General features: G+C 39.6%; 1 protein-coding gene across 1 annotated transcript in view; it reads left to right on the top strand.

The window, feature by feature from the left end:
• ADGRV1 (adhesion G protein-coupled receptor V1) overlaps positions 1–17,595 on the top strand; it is a gene marked incomplete at its 5' end in the record, with an annotated part of 491,204 nt that overhangs the window by 383,913 nt on the left and 89,696 nt on the right. Inside the window, one exon of the mRNA XM_080804325.1 lies at positions 12,858–13,015. Coding sequence (XP_080660451.1) covers positions 12,858–13,015 — 158 coding nt within the window. The remainder of the gene's footprint in view (positions 1–12,857; positions 13,016–17,595) is intronic.

Raw genomic sequence — 17,595 nt, 5'->3', positions numbered from 1 at the left:
TGTTTTGTTTTGTTTTGTTTGTAGGGGATGAAAGAACCTCGGTGGGAGAGGGGCTAATGAATGACAGAATATAATTTTGGATTCATTGCCCTTCCCTCATATCGTTGTTATATCTCCAACTAAGTGGCATTTATACTTTTGTATGAATTTTTACATTTTGCAAAAATTTTAATACATGGTATCATTAAAATCTTTTATGGAAGAAAAGAAACACAACTTTCATGGAAGCAGTGAGTATTGTCCAGGTTGCCTAGCTCATGACTGTTGAGTATTATATTCAGAAATATGCATGCTTATCGTTTTATTCTATGACTTATTCAGTAGTCCCCTAGCTCCTGGGAATTCATATGCAAAGTAAAATAAAACACTGAAGGTACTTCCTAAGAAAAGGATTTTTAGATTTTTAGCAGAATGTGACCCTTGCAAACATTTAGGCTATTTTTCTCTTGAGTCCCACCTATACCTCATTTAAAGCTATTACTTGCCTCTTTTTGAATAACCCCAAGTTACCTTGACTTTTCAAGTTAGAACCAAGTTTCAGCAACTGGTCTTGCAGAAACGCATGAGTCATGGGGAAAAGCTGCAAAGGGAAAGTTTTCCTCCTTCCCCTTTTGTAGGGCCATTGTGGACACAGGCAGATCTTACTTGCATAACTGAATCACTAAAAATCTACTGATTGGTAAGGAATTGGAAAGGGAAAAAACTGATATCAAATTCCCTCCTCTTCCATGAAGTCTTCCCTGACTATCCCAGTAAAAGACCTTCCTAACATTGAACTCACAGTGTTCAGCACTTTTCCCTGACACATAAAGGTGATAGATATTACACTTTGCTCTCTACTATTTGGAATCTTCTTTTTCTTCAAGTGCAGGTTAAGTCTTATACATGAGGATTTGGGGCTTAGTAATAAATGATGATAATAATGAGAAATATATTTTATTGTGCACCTTACAGCATGCCAGGCTTTGATCCAAGGTCTTTACATGGATTAACTCATTGAGTTCTTACTCCACTCCTATGAGGGAGACGCTATTATTCTATTTTACTTGTTAGGAAACTGAGGTGTGGAGCGGCTCAATATTGGCCCAATTCACAGTCAATAAAATGTATACCTAGGAGTGGTTCAAGTAGTCTGATTCCAGAGCCTTCTTTTGGGGCTTTCCAGAACCCCCTAAAAAGTACACTCTTTTTTTGTAGACAGTATTCCCCTAATCCAATAAGAAGCTTCCACCTACTCTCTTCACCCTCCCACACTTAGACCTTCAATAGCAACATCATTTATTGTCTTTTGAGGAAAAACTTCTTTACATAAATCATGAAGGAGATCACTTTATCTGGTGTCAAGTTCAGAGCTTTACAACGTGGGACTTTTCATAATTGCTTCTATAGCTGTATAACCTAATCCTTCAGACATCCAAGCTTCAAGGAAAGTGAAATGTGTCATTTCCCCTTCAAAACCTGGGATTTTGCATAGAGTGGATGAAATTTTGGCCTCCATATCCTTTACTTCCAGTTTTACTTTCCTTTTCTGAAATTAATCCCTGAGCTCTACCTCATTTCCCCCAGGTATTGTGGCCCATATTTCTTACCCTTTTAAACATTTATTAGATATCCCTCACATGTTAGTAATGCATTATGGGATTTTATAATAATCTCTTATTATTACATTTTCTTTTTTTGCTCCAAGATTCTTCAGGAAATGAGTTATGCCTTTTATACTTCTTATGTTTCCAGCTATAACTGTCATATTGCAGAATATTTAAAAACACTCGACAAATACTAATTAATAGTGAAGTTATAGACCAGCTCTAGCAACCACTGCGCATGAACGTATTAAGGGTTAGATATCTAAAACACATCTTTGATGTGCTAACCGATTACTTTGAAGATCAACACCTGTAAATATTTGCTGAGTGAGAAATTCAGAATATCAGAATTGAAATGAGCTCAGCAAGAGAGCTGAATGTTGGAGAGAAGACATAACTATGTTTTGTACAACCTGAGATAATGACCTTAAAATGCTCTGGCATATCCCCTCACCTAGTCACATTTCCCTTGTTTTCTCAATAGTTAAAATTTACCCCCATTGTTTTCAGGATTTTAAGATTAAAATGTTACTAATATCACAAGGAAGTGTATAGTATATTTTAAACAGTATGACTGAATTCACTTAACAATGTCTTAGTGACTCGATGTCAGCATTTAGGAACATCACTTATTGCAGTGTGCTGTAAATATTGATGTGACTATAGATAATATAAGGTGTAGGTAGGATTGAGCACTCACATCTGCAGGGAATGCTCTAGAAATCTTCTCTTGGAGAATTTGTGACTTTCACATAAAGTCGGAGGAATCTGTGGACCTAATCTCCAGGACAATGTAATGTGGTGACTGATCAGTAAAATATGATTGACCAGAAATTGAATTATCGGGGTGCCTGGATAGCTCAGTCGGTTGGGCATCGAACTCTTGATTTGGCTCGGTGTGTGAAATCAGGATCTGCACTCAGCAGAGTCTACTTTTCTCTCTCCCTCTACCCTCTGCCTCCGCTCATACTCTTGCATCCACACACTCTCTCTTTCTCTAAAATAAATATATAAAATCTTTTTTAAAAATAAAATAAAATAAAAGTTGGATTAGCCTTCTACCAAGTGATTTTTGCACTCTGGAGAAACCATCACCCTTGCTGTCAGAATTTATTAACCCTTAAAATAGCTGTATCATCACTAGAGTAGTTACAGTGACACTTGCCAGCAGAGACCTACATTTCTATTTTTCTTATAATTTTCATGGGCTCTAATGAAACATTTTCAAGTGCTTTGCAAGAGTATTTGGGGAAGGAACACATGAAAGCCTACAAAGTCTTCATCAGGAAAAGGAAGTAATATTTATGATAACATGACACAGAGTCCCTAATCTCTTCTAAACTATTACTAACTGTTTTGAGTTTATGAAATCTCAGATTTAAAGTGCAAAAAAATGAAAACTGCTTTTGCAATTTTGACCTAAGATGGAAAGTACTGCCTCCTGCCTGTGATGAGGGATCGGCCTCACCTGAAGCCACTCTCCTCCTACAGTTTACACTCCAAGGCTCTTTGCCCACAGGTGCAAGCATGAAGTAAAATGGAGGTTGGGGGCACAAAAACACAAAAAAATTTGGACATCAATCTTGTATTCCCGTGGTCACCTCTATAGATCTATTTTTTTAAAAGATTGTATTTATTTATTTAACAGAGATCACAAGTAGGCAGAGAGGCAGGCAGAGAGAGGGGGGAGGAAGCAAGCTTCCCACTAAGCAGAGAGCCCGATGTGGGGCTAGATCCCAGAACTCTGAGATCATGACCTGAGCCAAAGGCAGAGGCTTAACCCACTGAGCCTACATTTATCTATTTTTTTATAAATGTAGAAAAACTTAAAATTTACTATCTTCAGATATAAGAAGGTGATATAATTACTCAGGAAAAGACTTTTTAGCCATCCATTCAGAGGCTGGGTGAGTAGTAGGTAAGGGCAGGACACCTCTGAATGCACCGGGACAATGATGTTTTCCAGTACTGAACAATTTTGTTTTATGAGAACAGAGCATTAGTACATGCAAAAAATAACCAGTCAGCCTGACCTTATTCTGATTAAATTCTGAAAGGGCTTGATTCACTGGAACCTACCTAGAACAAAGTCAGCAAGCACTGGCCAATAGGCTGATTTCAACAGTAGCACCAAGTTCAGGGAACAGACTACTCAGACTTGAGTTTCTTGGAAAAACAAAAGAGAAAAAGACAAGGTCATCTGCAGAATCGTGATTTTCGGAATGTTTTTCATCAACCATCTCTAACCTTTGTTAATGCTTTGAGACTACTCTTCATCTTTGGAATCTATGTGGAAATATACCTTTTTAATGAGCTAGGGATGTAGGCAACTGTCTCATTCAGCAAGAGTTAATTATATATAATAAAAGGCTTTTTGGGGGGTATATATCTGACTGGAAATTTTAGACAGTTTAATACTTGAGGAATTCAAGTATCTGCTCTTTTTGAAGTACATAAAACAGTATTGCTCCTAGAGGTCTATGTTGTTCTTTGCTCAATCTTTTCAAATAATATAAGCAGAGAGATACCTTTTAAGTACTAAAAAGTGAGACTGATTCTTATTTGTTGTTGCTTTGGCTTCTTCAAAGGCAGTAATCAATGTATCAAGTTAGATAGCAACACTAACCATGGTGTAGCATGAACTCTAAAACCGGTAGAATGGCAAAGGTCTCCTGCTGTATCTACAGAAGCAACAGTGCTTTGGGGCCCCTGGTGGCTCAGTTGGTTAAGCGTCTGCCTTCGACTCAGGTCATGATCCCAGGGTTCTGGGATTGAGTCCCATGTTGGGCTCTCTGCTCCGCAGGGAGCCTGTTTCTCCCTCTCCCTCTGCCTGCTGATCCCCTTGCTTGTGTCTCAGTGTCTCTCTCTCTCTCTCTCTCTGACAAATAAATACATGAAATCGTTTTTTTTTTTTTTTTTTTTTGGAAGAACAACCTTGCTTTAAACTACAGTGTGTACTCACTCCTTTTTTCCCTATCACTCACTCACTCCTGTGTTCTAACTGTGGCTATTATAGTTGCATGTAAAAAACCACAAAAGCTACTTAAAGAGAGTGAAGTTGTGGACAGTCTCAAGCATTCTCATGGAATTTCAAAAGCCGATAATGAGGTGAGTTGGTCCTCAGAGAATCTGAAATTAGAATGCTGAAAACCAAGACCATACTCTTCATCTATCAGGGACCACAGAGCCTCTCGCTTCTGGTTGTTAGTATCTGGATGCTCCTCCAACCCTTCCTTCTCCTCCTCCCTCTGTCTATCTCTTTCTTCTGTGTATCCATTGTGTATATACTGCAGTATGGATGTCCGCCTTGAATGTACATCGGTTCTAGTGCCCGCCAGTAACTGGCAGCTATCCATGTCAGATTCTTTTTTTTTTTTTAAAGATTTTATTTATTTATTTGACAGAGAGAGATCACAAGTAGAGAGGCAGGCAGAGAGAGAGGGGGAAGCAGGCTCCCCAGTGAGCAGAAAGCCCGATGTGGGGCTCGATCCCAGAACCCTGGGATCATGTCCTGAGCCGAAGGCAGAGGCTTTAACCCACTGAGCCACCCAGGTGCCCCTCCATGTCAGATTCCTAAGAGCAGAAAGTTGATTGGCTCAGCTCCACTTCTAGAGCAGAAGCACCAAGTTTTTAATGAGGGGGCAATCCAGAAGAATGGTCAGGTATCTATCTCAAAGGTATCATCTGAGGCGAGGGGGTGGGGATAGAGGTGCATGGCACATGGGCTCACCTTTTCCGGAAACCTTGAGTGGTGTGAGCAGTCGTGGAGCATAGTCGCAGTCACACTTCACAGAAACCTGTTCCTTAATGGGTTTCTCGATGCAGCAAGACTGAATATTTACCTCCCATCCACACCCACCAGGGCCCCAGAACTCCCCTTCTCCTTTCACTCTGCCCATCTGCAGACCTATTGTGTCCATTCTCATGTGATTTGCTAGCTCTCTCCTGTCCTATGATCAGAAAGCTTAGGTTACTAACTCCAGGCTTTTTTGCTTTCTGCCACTTTTCCTTCTCTCTGGTTCTTCAGGCTACTGTGACCACCATGTGCTATGAATTCTCAGGGTCTGATTCTCTTGGGGATTACATAATCCCTTGGCTTCACTGCCAAAGAGTTGTAAGGATTAATTTGTTAATTACATCGAGCTACTTTATGTCCCATGAGTGCACTAGAGCAGTGCTTCTCAAACTTCCAGTGTGTACATGAAATACCTGGGGATCTTGTTAAAATGCAGTTTCAGGAGCTCCGTCATGGGGATGTGAGAGTCTGCATTTTTAGCAAGTTCCTGGGTCGTGCTGCTGCTGCTGCTGATAAAGGAGCAACACTTTGAGTAGAAGACTAGATTCCAAAGTGCTATGCACTTATAAATGTAATCATCTGGATGGGAAGCACCATCTCCAGGCATCCATATGTGCTCTTCCACATCCAACACTGTATGTGATAGATATTCAAACATCACTTGGGTTATTATTGAACTAGGCACACATGAAATGCAGGATTGTCTGTTTGTCTGTGCCTGCCTTTCTTTCTTTTTTTTTTTTTTTGAGTGATTTTTAAAAAGTGCTAAAAATCGGTTACATCAATAAACATTTCTTAAGGGTCTGATTATGCAATAGGCATTTCTTCAGGAGGGATTAATAAAATATTACAGTTCCTGGGGCACCTGGGTGGCTCAGTGGGTTAAGCCTCTGCCTTCGGTCAGGTCATGATCTCGGGGTCCTGGGATTGAGCCCTGCATCAGGCTCTCTGCTCAGTGGGGATCTCTGTCAAAAAAATAAATAAATAAAGTCTTTAAAAAAATAAAATAAAATATTATAGTTCCTATCCTCAAGGAGGACACTGGCATGTTTACCACTAACTCTAATACATCTTTACTGGAATGGTGGAAATAATTTCAGAATTGTAGGGGTAGCAGTGAGGATAAATGAGTCTGTTTGTGCTGCTAGCTCTTTGACCTTCTATTATTTAGATGTCATTTTTCCACATATACAATGAGGCTAGTGACATTGTTAGGATGTTTGTGTGTGATAATGCATATCGTAAATGTCTGACACATAATAAATGATCACTGCCAGTATTATGAGTAATGCTGGTAGAATTAGGAATAGTAGCAGTAATATTTAAGATAGTTTTCATCATCCAGCTAATTCACTCTAGGAAAATACTCTGTTCCTCTCTTTCTTCTCTAAGTCCATACATTAAAATGTGCAGTTTCACTTTGTAGGGCTTATCTGCAATTTAATCTTAATATTGTTTTTGTTTAAAGTTTAAACTTCAGAGCGCCTGGGTTGCTCAGTCATTAAGCGCCTGCCATCAGCTCAGGTCATGATTCCAGGGTCCTCGGATTGAGCCCATGTCGGGTTCCCTGCTCAGGAGGTGGCCTGCTTCTCCCACTCCCCCTGCTTGAATTCCTTCTCGTGCTGTCTCTCTATCAAATACATAAATGAAATCTTTATTTAAAAAATAAATAAATAAAGTTTAAACTTCAAGGAACATTCAGTTTAAGAATTCAGTCAAGGGCACCTGGGTGGCTCAGTCAGTTAAGTGTCAGACTCTTGATCTCAGTTCAGGTCTTGATCTCAGGGTTTTGAGTTCAAGCCCTGAATTGGGTTCCACACTAGGCTTATAAATAAATGACTGAATGAGTAAATGAATGAATGAATGAATTCAGTTGATTTCCCCTGGTATGGAAAATGCTATACACACTGCAATAGAAGGACAGAAAGAAAAAATATTTTCCTGCTTGCAGCTAGTTAAATCCAAACTGTTATTTTTCTCTTCTCTCTGATGTCATCATAAATTTATTCAGTAGGAAAAATTAATGTGTTTGAAGTATTTCTCTAAACCTCTCCAGCCATGTTGGATGAGACGGGAAATACATACATATACACAAATAAATTCATACACACACGCATACACACAAATTCATAGGTGAATAAGAAGTCTGTGTTAAATAATAATATCATCTCTGTAAAAAAAGTAAATTGGACATACATAGAAGGGAATACTGAAATCACAAGTTATTGGCTTAGATTCCATTTATAAATGATAAGCATCTACATAATGAATAACAGCTGTATTCTTTGACCAGGGCCAATAAACAGATATATTACACATTTTTTTAAGATTTATTTATTTATTTGAGAGAAAGCAGGCAGGGGGATGGGAAGAGAGAGAGAATCTCAAGTAGACTCCATGCCGAGCTCAGAGCCCAATATCAATACCGGGCTGTTTCACAATTTCACAACCCCAAGATCAAGACCTGAGTGGAAGTCAAGAGTCGGACGCTTAACTGACTGGGCCACCCAGGTGCCCCTGTACTTTCCACACAAAGTAGAAACCAATTTGCAGTTAATGAACCATTTTTGATTCATCAAACATTAAATAATTGCTAGGATGAAACTGACAAACCATCTCCTTTAATCTCAAATAAAGTAGCATATCACCAGGAGTTTCAAAAAGAAAAAGTTGGTTGAAACAACAAATGCTGGATGTTAAGTGCCATCATTCAGGAAATCTTAAGGAGACTTACCTGTGGGAGGTTGGCACATGGGCCTCAGAGTCATAACTGTTACATCGTCTTATTGAGGAAAAGTACTTACAAAGAAGACTTTGGAAACAAACATTTAGAGTTGACCCTTAAACCACACAGTTTGAAATGCACGGATCCCCTTATATATGGCTTTAAAAAAAAAAAAAATAACAGTAATACTATAAATGTAGTTTCTCTTCCTTATGATTTTCTTAGTAACATTTTCTTTTTTCTAGCTTACATTAATCCAACTGTAGAGTGTAGAATACATATCACATACAAAGTATGTTTTAATCAACCATTTATGTTTATCAGTAAGGCTTCCAGTCACCAGTAGGCTATCAGTAGTTACGTTTTTGGGGAGCCAAAAATTTTACATGGATTTTAAAAAAAAAATTGTTTAATTAAGTAGTCTCTATGCCCAACGTGGGGCTTGACCTCCCAACCCTGACATGAAAAGTCACAGGCAAAAAAAAAAAAAAAGTCATAGGCACTATTGACTGAGCCAGCCAGGCCTCCCTAGAGGTGGATTTTTGACTGGAAGAGGGGGTCAGCGCACTCACCCCTGCATTTTTCAAGGGTCACCTGTATTATTTTTTCATTAGCTAGTTCTTTTTTTATTACCTATGTCATCCAGATGTTACCCTGAATTTCAAGTTCTCCAGTCCCCAGGATCAGCTTGTTCTTTAAAATATCATTTAGATGGACTCAAATCATAGTCTCACATACAAGGAGTTCCCAGCATCTTTCCCAGTATTTTCAGCAGTTGTGAGCAGAGCTTATGTCTCTCCTGGACGCCTTTGCTTCCGAGTTCCTTCTTATGCTGGCTTCATAAAGGAAAAAAGAAACTGAAATACCCCATGCCACCCACATGATTTTTTTTTTTTTTTTAACGCCCAGTTAGGTAATGCAAGTGAACACACTTCAGTAAGTACAAAGTGCTACCTAGGGGAGGTAATAATCTTACTAAATTAGAAAGTGACATAAAGTGTTGTGAATGCTCTAAGAGTAGACTGGAAGGGGGAACACAGAAGATAGTGAAACATCATCTTCTTGTATCATCTGGCTGAAAATAGAGAAAAGGAAGACATCCTGATGAGATTTTGAAATGAATTAGATTATCTGTGGGTTATAATAAGAGAGGAAATTTACCCATGAAAGTTTAAAAGGGAACAGCCAGAGTTCATCGTGTGATTGCAAAAATCCAGAAATCAACCCCAAAAGAGAGAAGGGTCACCAGAATACTTTGAAGCTGGGTGAGCTGGTAATGACAAGGAGCACATTCTCCTCACCCTTTCTGAGAAGGCAGAGCCACATGGCCTTTGTCTCATTTTTCTGGGGATAACCAGACCTGTTGTTGTTGAAGCAGTAGCTGCCAGCGCGTTAATCAGCTTCTGTGCCCAGAGCATTCAGTCTCCTCAGTTCTTACACTACATTCCGTTTTTCTGAGAATTTGTTCCCAACTTTTTTTCCAGAAACTATTTCTAACGTGATAGTCACAGTTTCCTAACTGCACACATCACATTCATATGATCTCATCCTCAAATGCCCTGGATGTACTACTATATAATCTTATTCGGTGGGACTGAAAGAAATTCTGGTTGGTGAGGCTTGTGTTTTTTCTTTTCTTGTTGTCGTATTCATTGTTGTCGTTCTTTGTCTTTTCTTTTAAGGGTAGAATATACTTCATTTATCTTGGGCAGTTTTAAACCTATGTCAGAAGCTGTTGGTTGGTTGGTTTGTTTAATATATCATTTTGTCCCTTTCTTCCCCCAAGATTTTATTTATTTATTTGACAGAGGGATAGAGAGCACAAGCAGGCAGAGGGAGAGGGAGAAGCGGACTCTCCACTGAGCAGGGAGCCCGATGCAGGGCTCGATCCCAAGACCCTGGGATCATGACCTGAGCCGAAGACAGATGCTTAACCAACTTAGCCACCCAGGCACCCCCCTATGTCAGAAGTGTTAGTCTATACCAGTAGAAATCCCATTCAGACAATATTGATCAGAAAAGTCAAGTAATATCTATTAGCTTTCAAGGAAAAATCAAATAAGGAGAATTTAAAAGAAGGTGTTCCTGTATGAAATATAATTTGAGGAAGTGGAATGACACCGCCTTCTCCACCTGCTTTCCTAGGATGGGGTCCTGGGCGTGTGGGGGCCCTGACTGCTACCTGCACTGGTCGGTTACCCTTTTAGCCCTATCTCATTTGCAACTGCCTCATTTGGTAGCATTTGTAGAAGAGTCGTCTGGCTTCCTGGTTCCTAAGAGAGGTAGTATGTACGTACGTACGTACGGCAGATCCTTTTTTGTTGGAGAAAGACTGGCATGGAGTAACAGATACACAGGAGTTGGTGCAGGCAGGACCATGCAGAGCAGCAGTGCCAAGATGGGGGGGAGGGACAGGAGGGGCTGTCTCCAGGACCAGGCATGCTGTGGGGCCAAAGCCCTCTTCATCAGTGATCTGGCCCCACGTTGACCATGTGGAGGACAAACCTCGGGCACTCTCAGCAGCCTAGTACTTGGAGATGCCATGACTTGTGCAGCTCTGAAGAAATGAGAGAAAATGGGTCACCTCAGAATTGGGTAATTTTCGTTACCCTTCTCTGGAAGAATGGGCCAACATGACCAAGTCATCGTACAAGCAGGGAGAATTGCAAAGGAGGTGTTTAAGAGCTGTGGCACTTAAAGGATTCCCTTCTCTTTCCAAGAGCCACTGGTCACTTCTAACTTCTTAGGGGTTCACTTTGCCTCTTTTGTTTTTTTTTCACCCAGGTTGGTGTGCCATTTGTTGGGGTTCTGCTTTCAAAGGTTGTTTTCTAAAGTAAAAGAAAGTTATTAGGAAAGCCCTTCAAATAGTGACATGAGAACCAAACGTGGTCAGCCTCTGGGAAATGTAGATGTTGAAGGGTCAAGCCTAGGCCAAAGCACTTGGTACGACATGTTAATTAATCCCTGAGCAGGTCATAATAGATCCATTTTACAGACTGAAGTTGAATTGTGATCACATTTTTGAAGGTAAAAACAAAGCACAGAAGCCTGTGTGAGTTCCTTTGTCAGGGTCCGTGTTGGTCTAAGCCACTTTTGGCCAGTATCTGCCAGTGAATCTGTAATTCAGATGAAAACAATTGTTTTAAGTCAGTATACAGAAAATGAGTAGCCAACGTGACTGCTATTTTTAGTGCAGAAATATATTCAAGATCAAAGCCATTAATGTTTTATTTAATCATATGCCTTTTACCTGGAAGATACACGTCTTCTGGCACACAGATGAGAGTACAGGGATGATTCAGGCTTTGTACTGTCCAAATTAAATTCTAAAAGCCAGGATATTCATCATTCTGACATCTCTTTGCAGATGCAGAATGTGTATTGAAATATCTCTTGAAATGTGTCTTGTTTACTTGAGGAATACATTTACCAGGTCATGTTAATTATAAATAATACCTGAGTAAGGTCTTTAATAATGTATCTCTTTTTAAATATGAAATTGAAGCACTGCTTTTCTCAGTTGCTAGAATGGCTGTTTCTCCTGATTACCCATATTTTGGATTTTGAGGTTTCTTTCTAAATAGTTTATACTTTTTCCTTGGGTTTTCTTCAGAATCCATTATTTTTTGCTTTATTGTAATCTTAGGTTTATAGATATTAAAAATGGAAAAGTGAGGAAAAGATATTTGACAGGAGTCACTCCCTACTATTAAGATTTCTTATAATTAAAAAAAAAAAGATTTCTTGTAATTAAAACTATTATATTATTATAAGTTGTAGGAGGTGTGCTCTTTGTAATACTTCAAAAACACAGTTTTAGATATTGAGCCTATTTAATGGTCCTTCATTTTGACATTTTTTATATTTCTTATGTAAAGAACGAGAGGATTTTATGACTTAGTGAAAATTTCCAGTTATATCCCTGAAACCATTTTCCATGGAATTTCAGTGTTACCAAAATAAATAATGTGAGTTTACCTTGAACCTTGTTGATCTAAACAAACTCCCAGTAATCATAGATACAGTTGTGTAGCAGAACTTCCAAAGGCAAAGTTATCATTTTCAAGAGAATTAATGGATCTTGGGGAAATGTGTAACTTACAGGTGCCTAGGTGGCTCAGTCAGTTGGGTGTCTGCCTTTGGCTCTGGTCACGATCCTGGAGTCCTAGGATCAAATCCCGAGTTGGGCTCCCTGCTCAGCAGGGAGCCTGCTTCTCTCGCTCCTTCTGTCCCTTTCCCTGCTCCTTCTCTCACTCTCTCTTCCTCTCTCAAATAAATAAAATCTTTAAAAAAAAAAAGTGTAACTTAGAAATGACTAAACTGTCTTTCACTCAAAAAACAAGATTATGGAAATGACAGAATGAGCCCTAGGAATCCTCAAATTTGTCTTTAAACAATGCTGCCTTTTATGCAGTGCTCAATGAGCACTGTTGGTCTATTAGGCCAACAAGATGGAGCTAGAAAAGCGAACGTGCACTTCTCAAATTTATTTTGCCATAACCTCTGTTAAAGTTTTCTGAGCACCTCAGGATATGCATGTTCCATTAGAACCAACTTTGTGAAGCAGTGGGTTAGATTTAATCGTGTTGCCTCTACTCAAACAAAGCTTCAATCTAGCAACCAAAAATTGACTTTCGCCGACATTTCAATACAGAGAGCTAGTAGAAAGTGATGACGTAACACATTCCAAGTATAAAAACATTTATATAGAAGTTGTCTGAGTTATCTCGTTGCCTCTTCTCTCTTCCAGGTGTTTCATCCCAAACATCTACGCAGCTCTGTTCACGGCGGCCCTTGTTCCTTTAATGTGCCTTGTGGTGGTGTTTGTGGTGTTCATCCATGCCTACCAGGTGAAGCCACAGTGGAAAGCGTATGATGATGTCTTCAGAGGAAGAACAAATGCTGCAGGTTTGGAATGAACCCTATTTGCACTTTGGAGATGGGAACTTTTTAATGGTGGGAAAGTGTCACTGAATAATTGAGAAAGAGAGAAAGAAAGAGGAAGGAAGGAAAGATGGAAGAAAGGGAGGGAGGGAGGGAGAGAGGAAGAGAAGTTAGACTCAGCTTCCAGCTCTGAAACCATAAGTGAAGCTATGGCTCCCTAGTTTCCCCACTCCTTGGCACTTTCTGACATGTCTCTTTCTTCAGGGCTTCATAGAATTTATTGCCAGTTCCAGTTTTGTCCTTAAGATATTAATGCTCAAGTAGATGCCTCGCAGCCTTGGGAGCTGCTTCCCCGGGCTTTCAAGTCAAGCAAGAACAACCTGTGTTCAGCCTGTGAAATCTATTCATTTCTCTCAGCTTCTGAGACTTCATCACAGACAACCCTGCCTAACACTCACGAGTGCCGTGATTTGCATGTGGAGTTCTGATTGTGCTGACAGATGTTTAAAAACATATGTGATCGGACAGCTTCATAACTGGCTACACATGTCTGGTTACTTAAGAGTGCAAGTCTTTCCAACTCAAATTGGCTTTCAGTGCAGCTCATTTTTTCCCTTTGAATCATACTTAACATAGGTTTTTATGATCTGATTCTTTCTTGTTGTTGTTGTTAGATTAGAGTCTCTCAGGAATTTTCTTAATGAGGAACAATAACCACACACCTGCATGGAGAAAATTCCCTCTAAAATGGTGTGAGTGACAGGGACATTAGAGAGAATCTTGTGAGCTGGGGCTGGGGATCCCTCGGGCCAATGAAGAAGTCTCCTCTCCTCTAAGTTTTTATAGATCTAAAGCCAAATGTGTGAGAGGAATTTTCACATTTTCAGAGCTTTTCAAAGTTTAAGCAGGATACTATATATGAAGTCCTTTGAATAGTGTTTAATACATTATCATCAGCTCAATAGATATTGTCACAGGATAAGAAAAGGAGACCCTCTACTGTATGAAGTGCCTTCTAGTTCCCAAAGTGGGTCAGGAAACATGGGAAAAGATTTTCCTCACGAGGTAAAGAGAAGGGACTTTTTGATATTAGTTTGTGAGCCAGTTTGTAGGACAGCTGTATCTACCAGCTCTTCTTTCTTCCTCCCCATTTAAGCGTGCAGTCATTATGTGGGCAGAAATATTATTTAAAGCTATAATTAATCTTAAATTCTTCAAAAAAACCACAATATTCAATGTAAAATCCTACTTTTTCATGGGACATAGCATTTATCCAAAAGCTGTGCTTTTATTCAACCTGGGATTCATTCATACATGTTCTTTTTTTGAACAGAAGGTTTGTTTCTTTCCCCAAATGATAAGATTTCTTCTCTTCTCTGTATAATATAAAAATGCTAGTGTTTGCATGTTTTCAAAAGTGAAACATAAGGGCCTAACATAATGAGTTAATTCTTCTTCACGGCTAAATCACCGTTTGGATATGCTCCATCATAGATATAATAGATAATAATACTCCAATTATCTGAAAAACATAACCCTCAAGCATTAAACATAATGCTAAAAGCTTCAGCACTTGTTTCCCAACTAGGGAAACCTCTTGCCATGAAATATTAATAGCAGTATTGTTCTATTATAGCTTTTCAAATAAAAAAATTATTATATTTCTAATTCCCCCATTCCCATGACGATTTGGTCTGATAGTCAGTATTTCACACTTGGACTCTTACAGTATTTCCTTGAGTGGTCACTAGTTCTAGTCTTTTTCTTCTCCATCTCATTTTTCAGATGTCTGTATTTCACCAGTGTAAAGTGGATTCCCTCTCTCCAGCATTACAGCCATTCAGGTTCTCTCTCATTGCCTGAGGAAAAAGCCAGTCTCTTTGGCCTGCAATACAGGAGTCCCTACTGTCCACCCACCCACACCATCTTTTCATCCCCAAGTCAGTTACTATTTATTCTGCATTCTGACCATGCCACATATTTGCTCTTTCCTAAAATTACCTGATCCCACCATCTTTGCTCTTGTAAGGAGATCTCTACTTGGAACTCTTCATCATTAGTTGATAAAAAATCTGTTTGTTTAGTGAGTAATGTGGGGAAATGTGGATGAGAGAGAGGCGGAAGGGTTTTATTACCCTCTCATAATCTCCATTCACTCCCCACAGCTGTCCAAAATACACCCATAATCTTAGTAAAAATGGTACGCTGGATAAGCACAAGTTAATTCCCCTAGATCTCCCTTTCCAGCGAAGTACTACTCAGTCTTCTATAGAAATTCTGAAAGTTCCCAACGTGCTACCTTTTCTCTGAATTACAACTGCCTCTTCACAGAACCATACCAAGTAAGAGTTGCCTTTTTCCTCATCTATGCCTTTGAGGCACTTTTTCCCTACAGCCATTATAACGCTTATCTTAGAATGAAATGGTGACTTCTTTTGGTGTGTGTGGTTGATTTCATTAATAAATTTGGAATTCCTGGAGGGCAAGGGCTATTTATGATTCATCGCTGTATCACCATGGCCTTTTAGAGTGCTCAGTGACTAGGAGGAGCATAGTTAATATTTGTTAATATTAATTAACTATTGTTAATATTCATATAATAAATGAATAAATTAATCACAGATGTACCATAAAATATAGGTTTGTATCCTTAAGCTAAATATAGCATTGAAAAGAAGAGGAGTCATCAAAAGTAAAAATTAGAGTGTTTATTTCGTTGATCTGTTTGTAGATATCCCTTTGAACGTTATTATTATTGGGGCTATAATTGTTTCCTTGACTTCTGTGATTCTCAAAAATATGTGTTCACCTCTGACTGCTGGCCTAATCTTTTCTATTTTATTTGCAACCTACTATAATACACCTCCATTTGAATATACTCCACTTATTTCAAATTCGAGATTGCTAGAAGGAAAAAAAAAAAGAAAAGAAAAAACACTTGTACTCCACCAAGGAGCACTTGATGCCCTTTTTGAATCTTTTTGCTAAAATTCCATTGCATTGAGAAGTGTCCAGTCAGGAAGGCAGTGTAGGTCTGTGTATTGCCCTCTGCCCTGCCCCATAGGAGCCTTTACATAGGAGTCAAAAGATAATAGAACAAGAGAAGGTCTTTTTTATTTATTTTTTAATTTTTTTTCTTAAAAATTTTATTTATTCATTTGAGAGAGAGAGAGAGCACAAGCAGAGAGGCAGAGGGAGAGGGAGAAGCAGACTCTGCTAAGCAGGGAGCCTGACGTGGGACTCGATCCCAGGACCGTGGGATCATGACCCAAGCCTAAGGAAAACGCTTAACCATCTCAGCCACCCAGGCATCCCAAGAGAAAATATTTTTTTAAAGTGGACATCTCTGTGGCTCAGAAACAGAGCAGGAACACAAAGTAGTAAACTGGACTGAAACGATGGACCCAGTGTTTTTTGTGTCCACAAGCCAGTGGCTGCAGGAGTAGCTCAACTGCTGTGGGGTGAACTGGGACCTAAAAGATTTCACCCAAGACAGGGAGACTGGGGTACTAGCACCTGCATGAAAGAAGCCTGAGCAAGCCCTGGCGCCATAGCCTGCACTTGGCTAAAGGCCTTTGGAAGTCCAGGGAGAATGGAGGCAAAGCATCTCCTCAGTTCCCTGGGCCCAGTTCTCTAGAGTTTGTGGACTGAATCGCTACATGTCACCATGGGGACAGGAAGCCCAAGACATCGAACTAGTTCTCTTGGAACAGGAGAGCTGACTGGAGGTGCCCATAAAACATTTGACAGAAAAAGGTAAGCAGACAAAGAGAACAAGCAGAGACAAATGCTTTCTACTCAGGATTAGCTCCCATATAGAAGTCTCAAACGTTGGAGGAAAACCAACAGCCCTTAAAGTCAGCCATCAAAAAGCTGAATTTGGGGCACCTGGGTGGCTCAGTGGGTTAAAGCCTCTGCCTTTGGCTCAGGTCATGATCCCAGGGTTTTGGGATCGAGCCCTGCATCAGGCTCTCTGCTCTGCGGGGAGCCTGCCTCCCTTCCTCTCTCTCTGCCTGCCTCTCTGCCTACTTGTGATCTCTTGCTGTCATATAAATAAATAAAATCTTAAAAAAAAAAAAGCTGAATTTAAGCCAGAAAAGAATTTAAATAGACAATAAACTATAAATAACTTTGAGAAGTATGTTAGGATCCTAGAAAATACAGAGCAGGAATCCTCCGACTGTGGCCCTCCTGGCTGCTCACCTGTTTGCCCCTGTCATCTCTTCCTTAACAGCTTCGTTGAGGTGTCATTTACAGGCGAAGGTCATCTGTTTAAATTGTGTAGGTCAGTGGTCTTTAGTATATTTATGTAACCGTGTGACGATCACCATAAGCTAATTTAGAATGTTTTCGACACCTCAGAAAGAAACCCCATTCCCATTAGCAGGCACTCCCCATCCTACACTTCCCTAGGTCCTAAGTAACCATTAATCAACTTCCTATCTCTATAGATATGTCTATTCTACACATTTCCAATAATTGGATCATAGAATATGTGGTCTTCTGTGTCTGGCTTCCTTCACTTAGCATAATGTTTTCAAAGTTCCTGTGTATTTTAGCACTTTGTTGTTGTTGTTTTAACTGACAAATAATATTCCACTGTA

Source organism: Martes martes, assembly GCF_963455335.1.
Source record: "Martes martes genome assembly, chromosome: 5".
Lineage (NCBI taxonomy): Eukaryota > Metazoa > Chordata > Mammalia > Carnivora > Mustelidae > Martes > Martes martes.
This window is presented reverse-complemented; position numbering and strand designations above follow the sequence as displayed.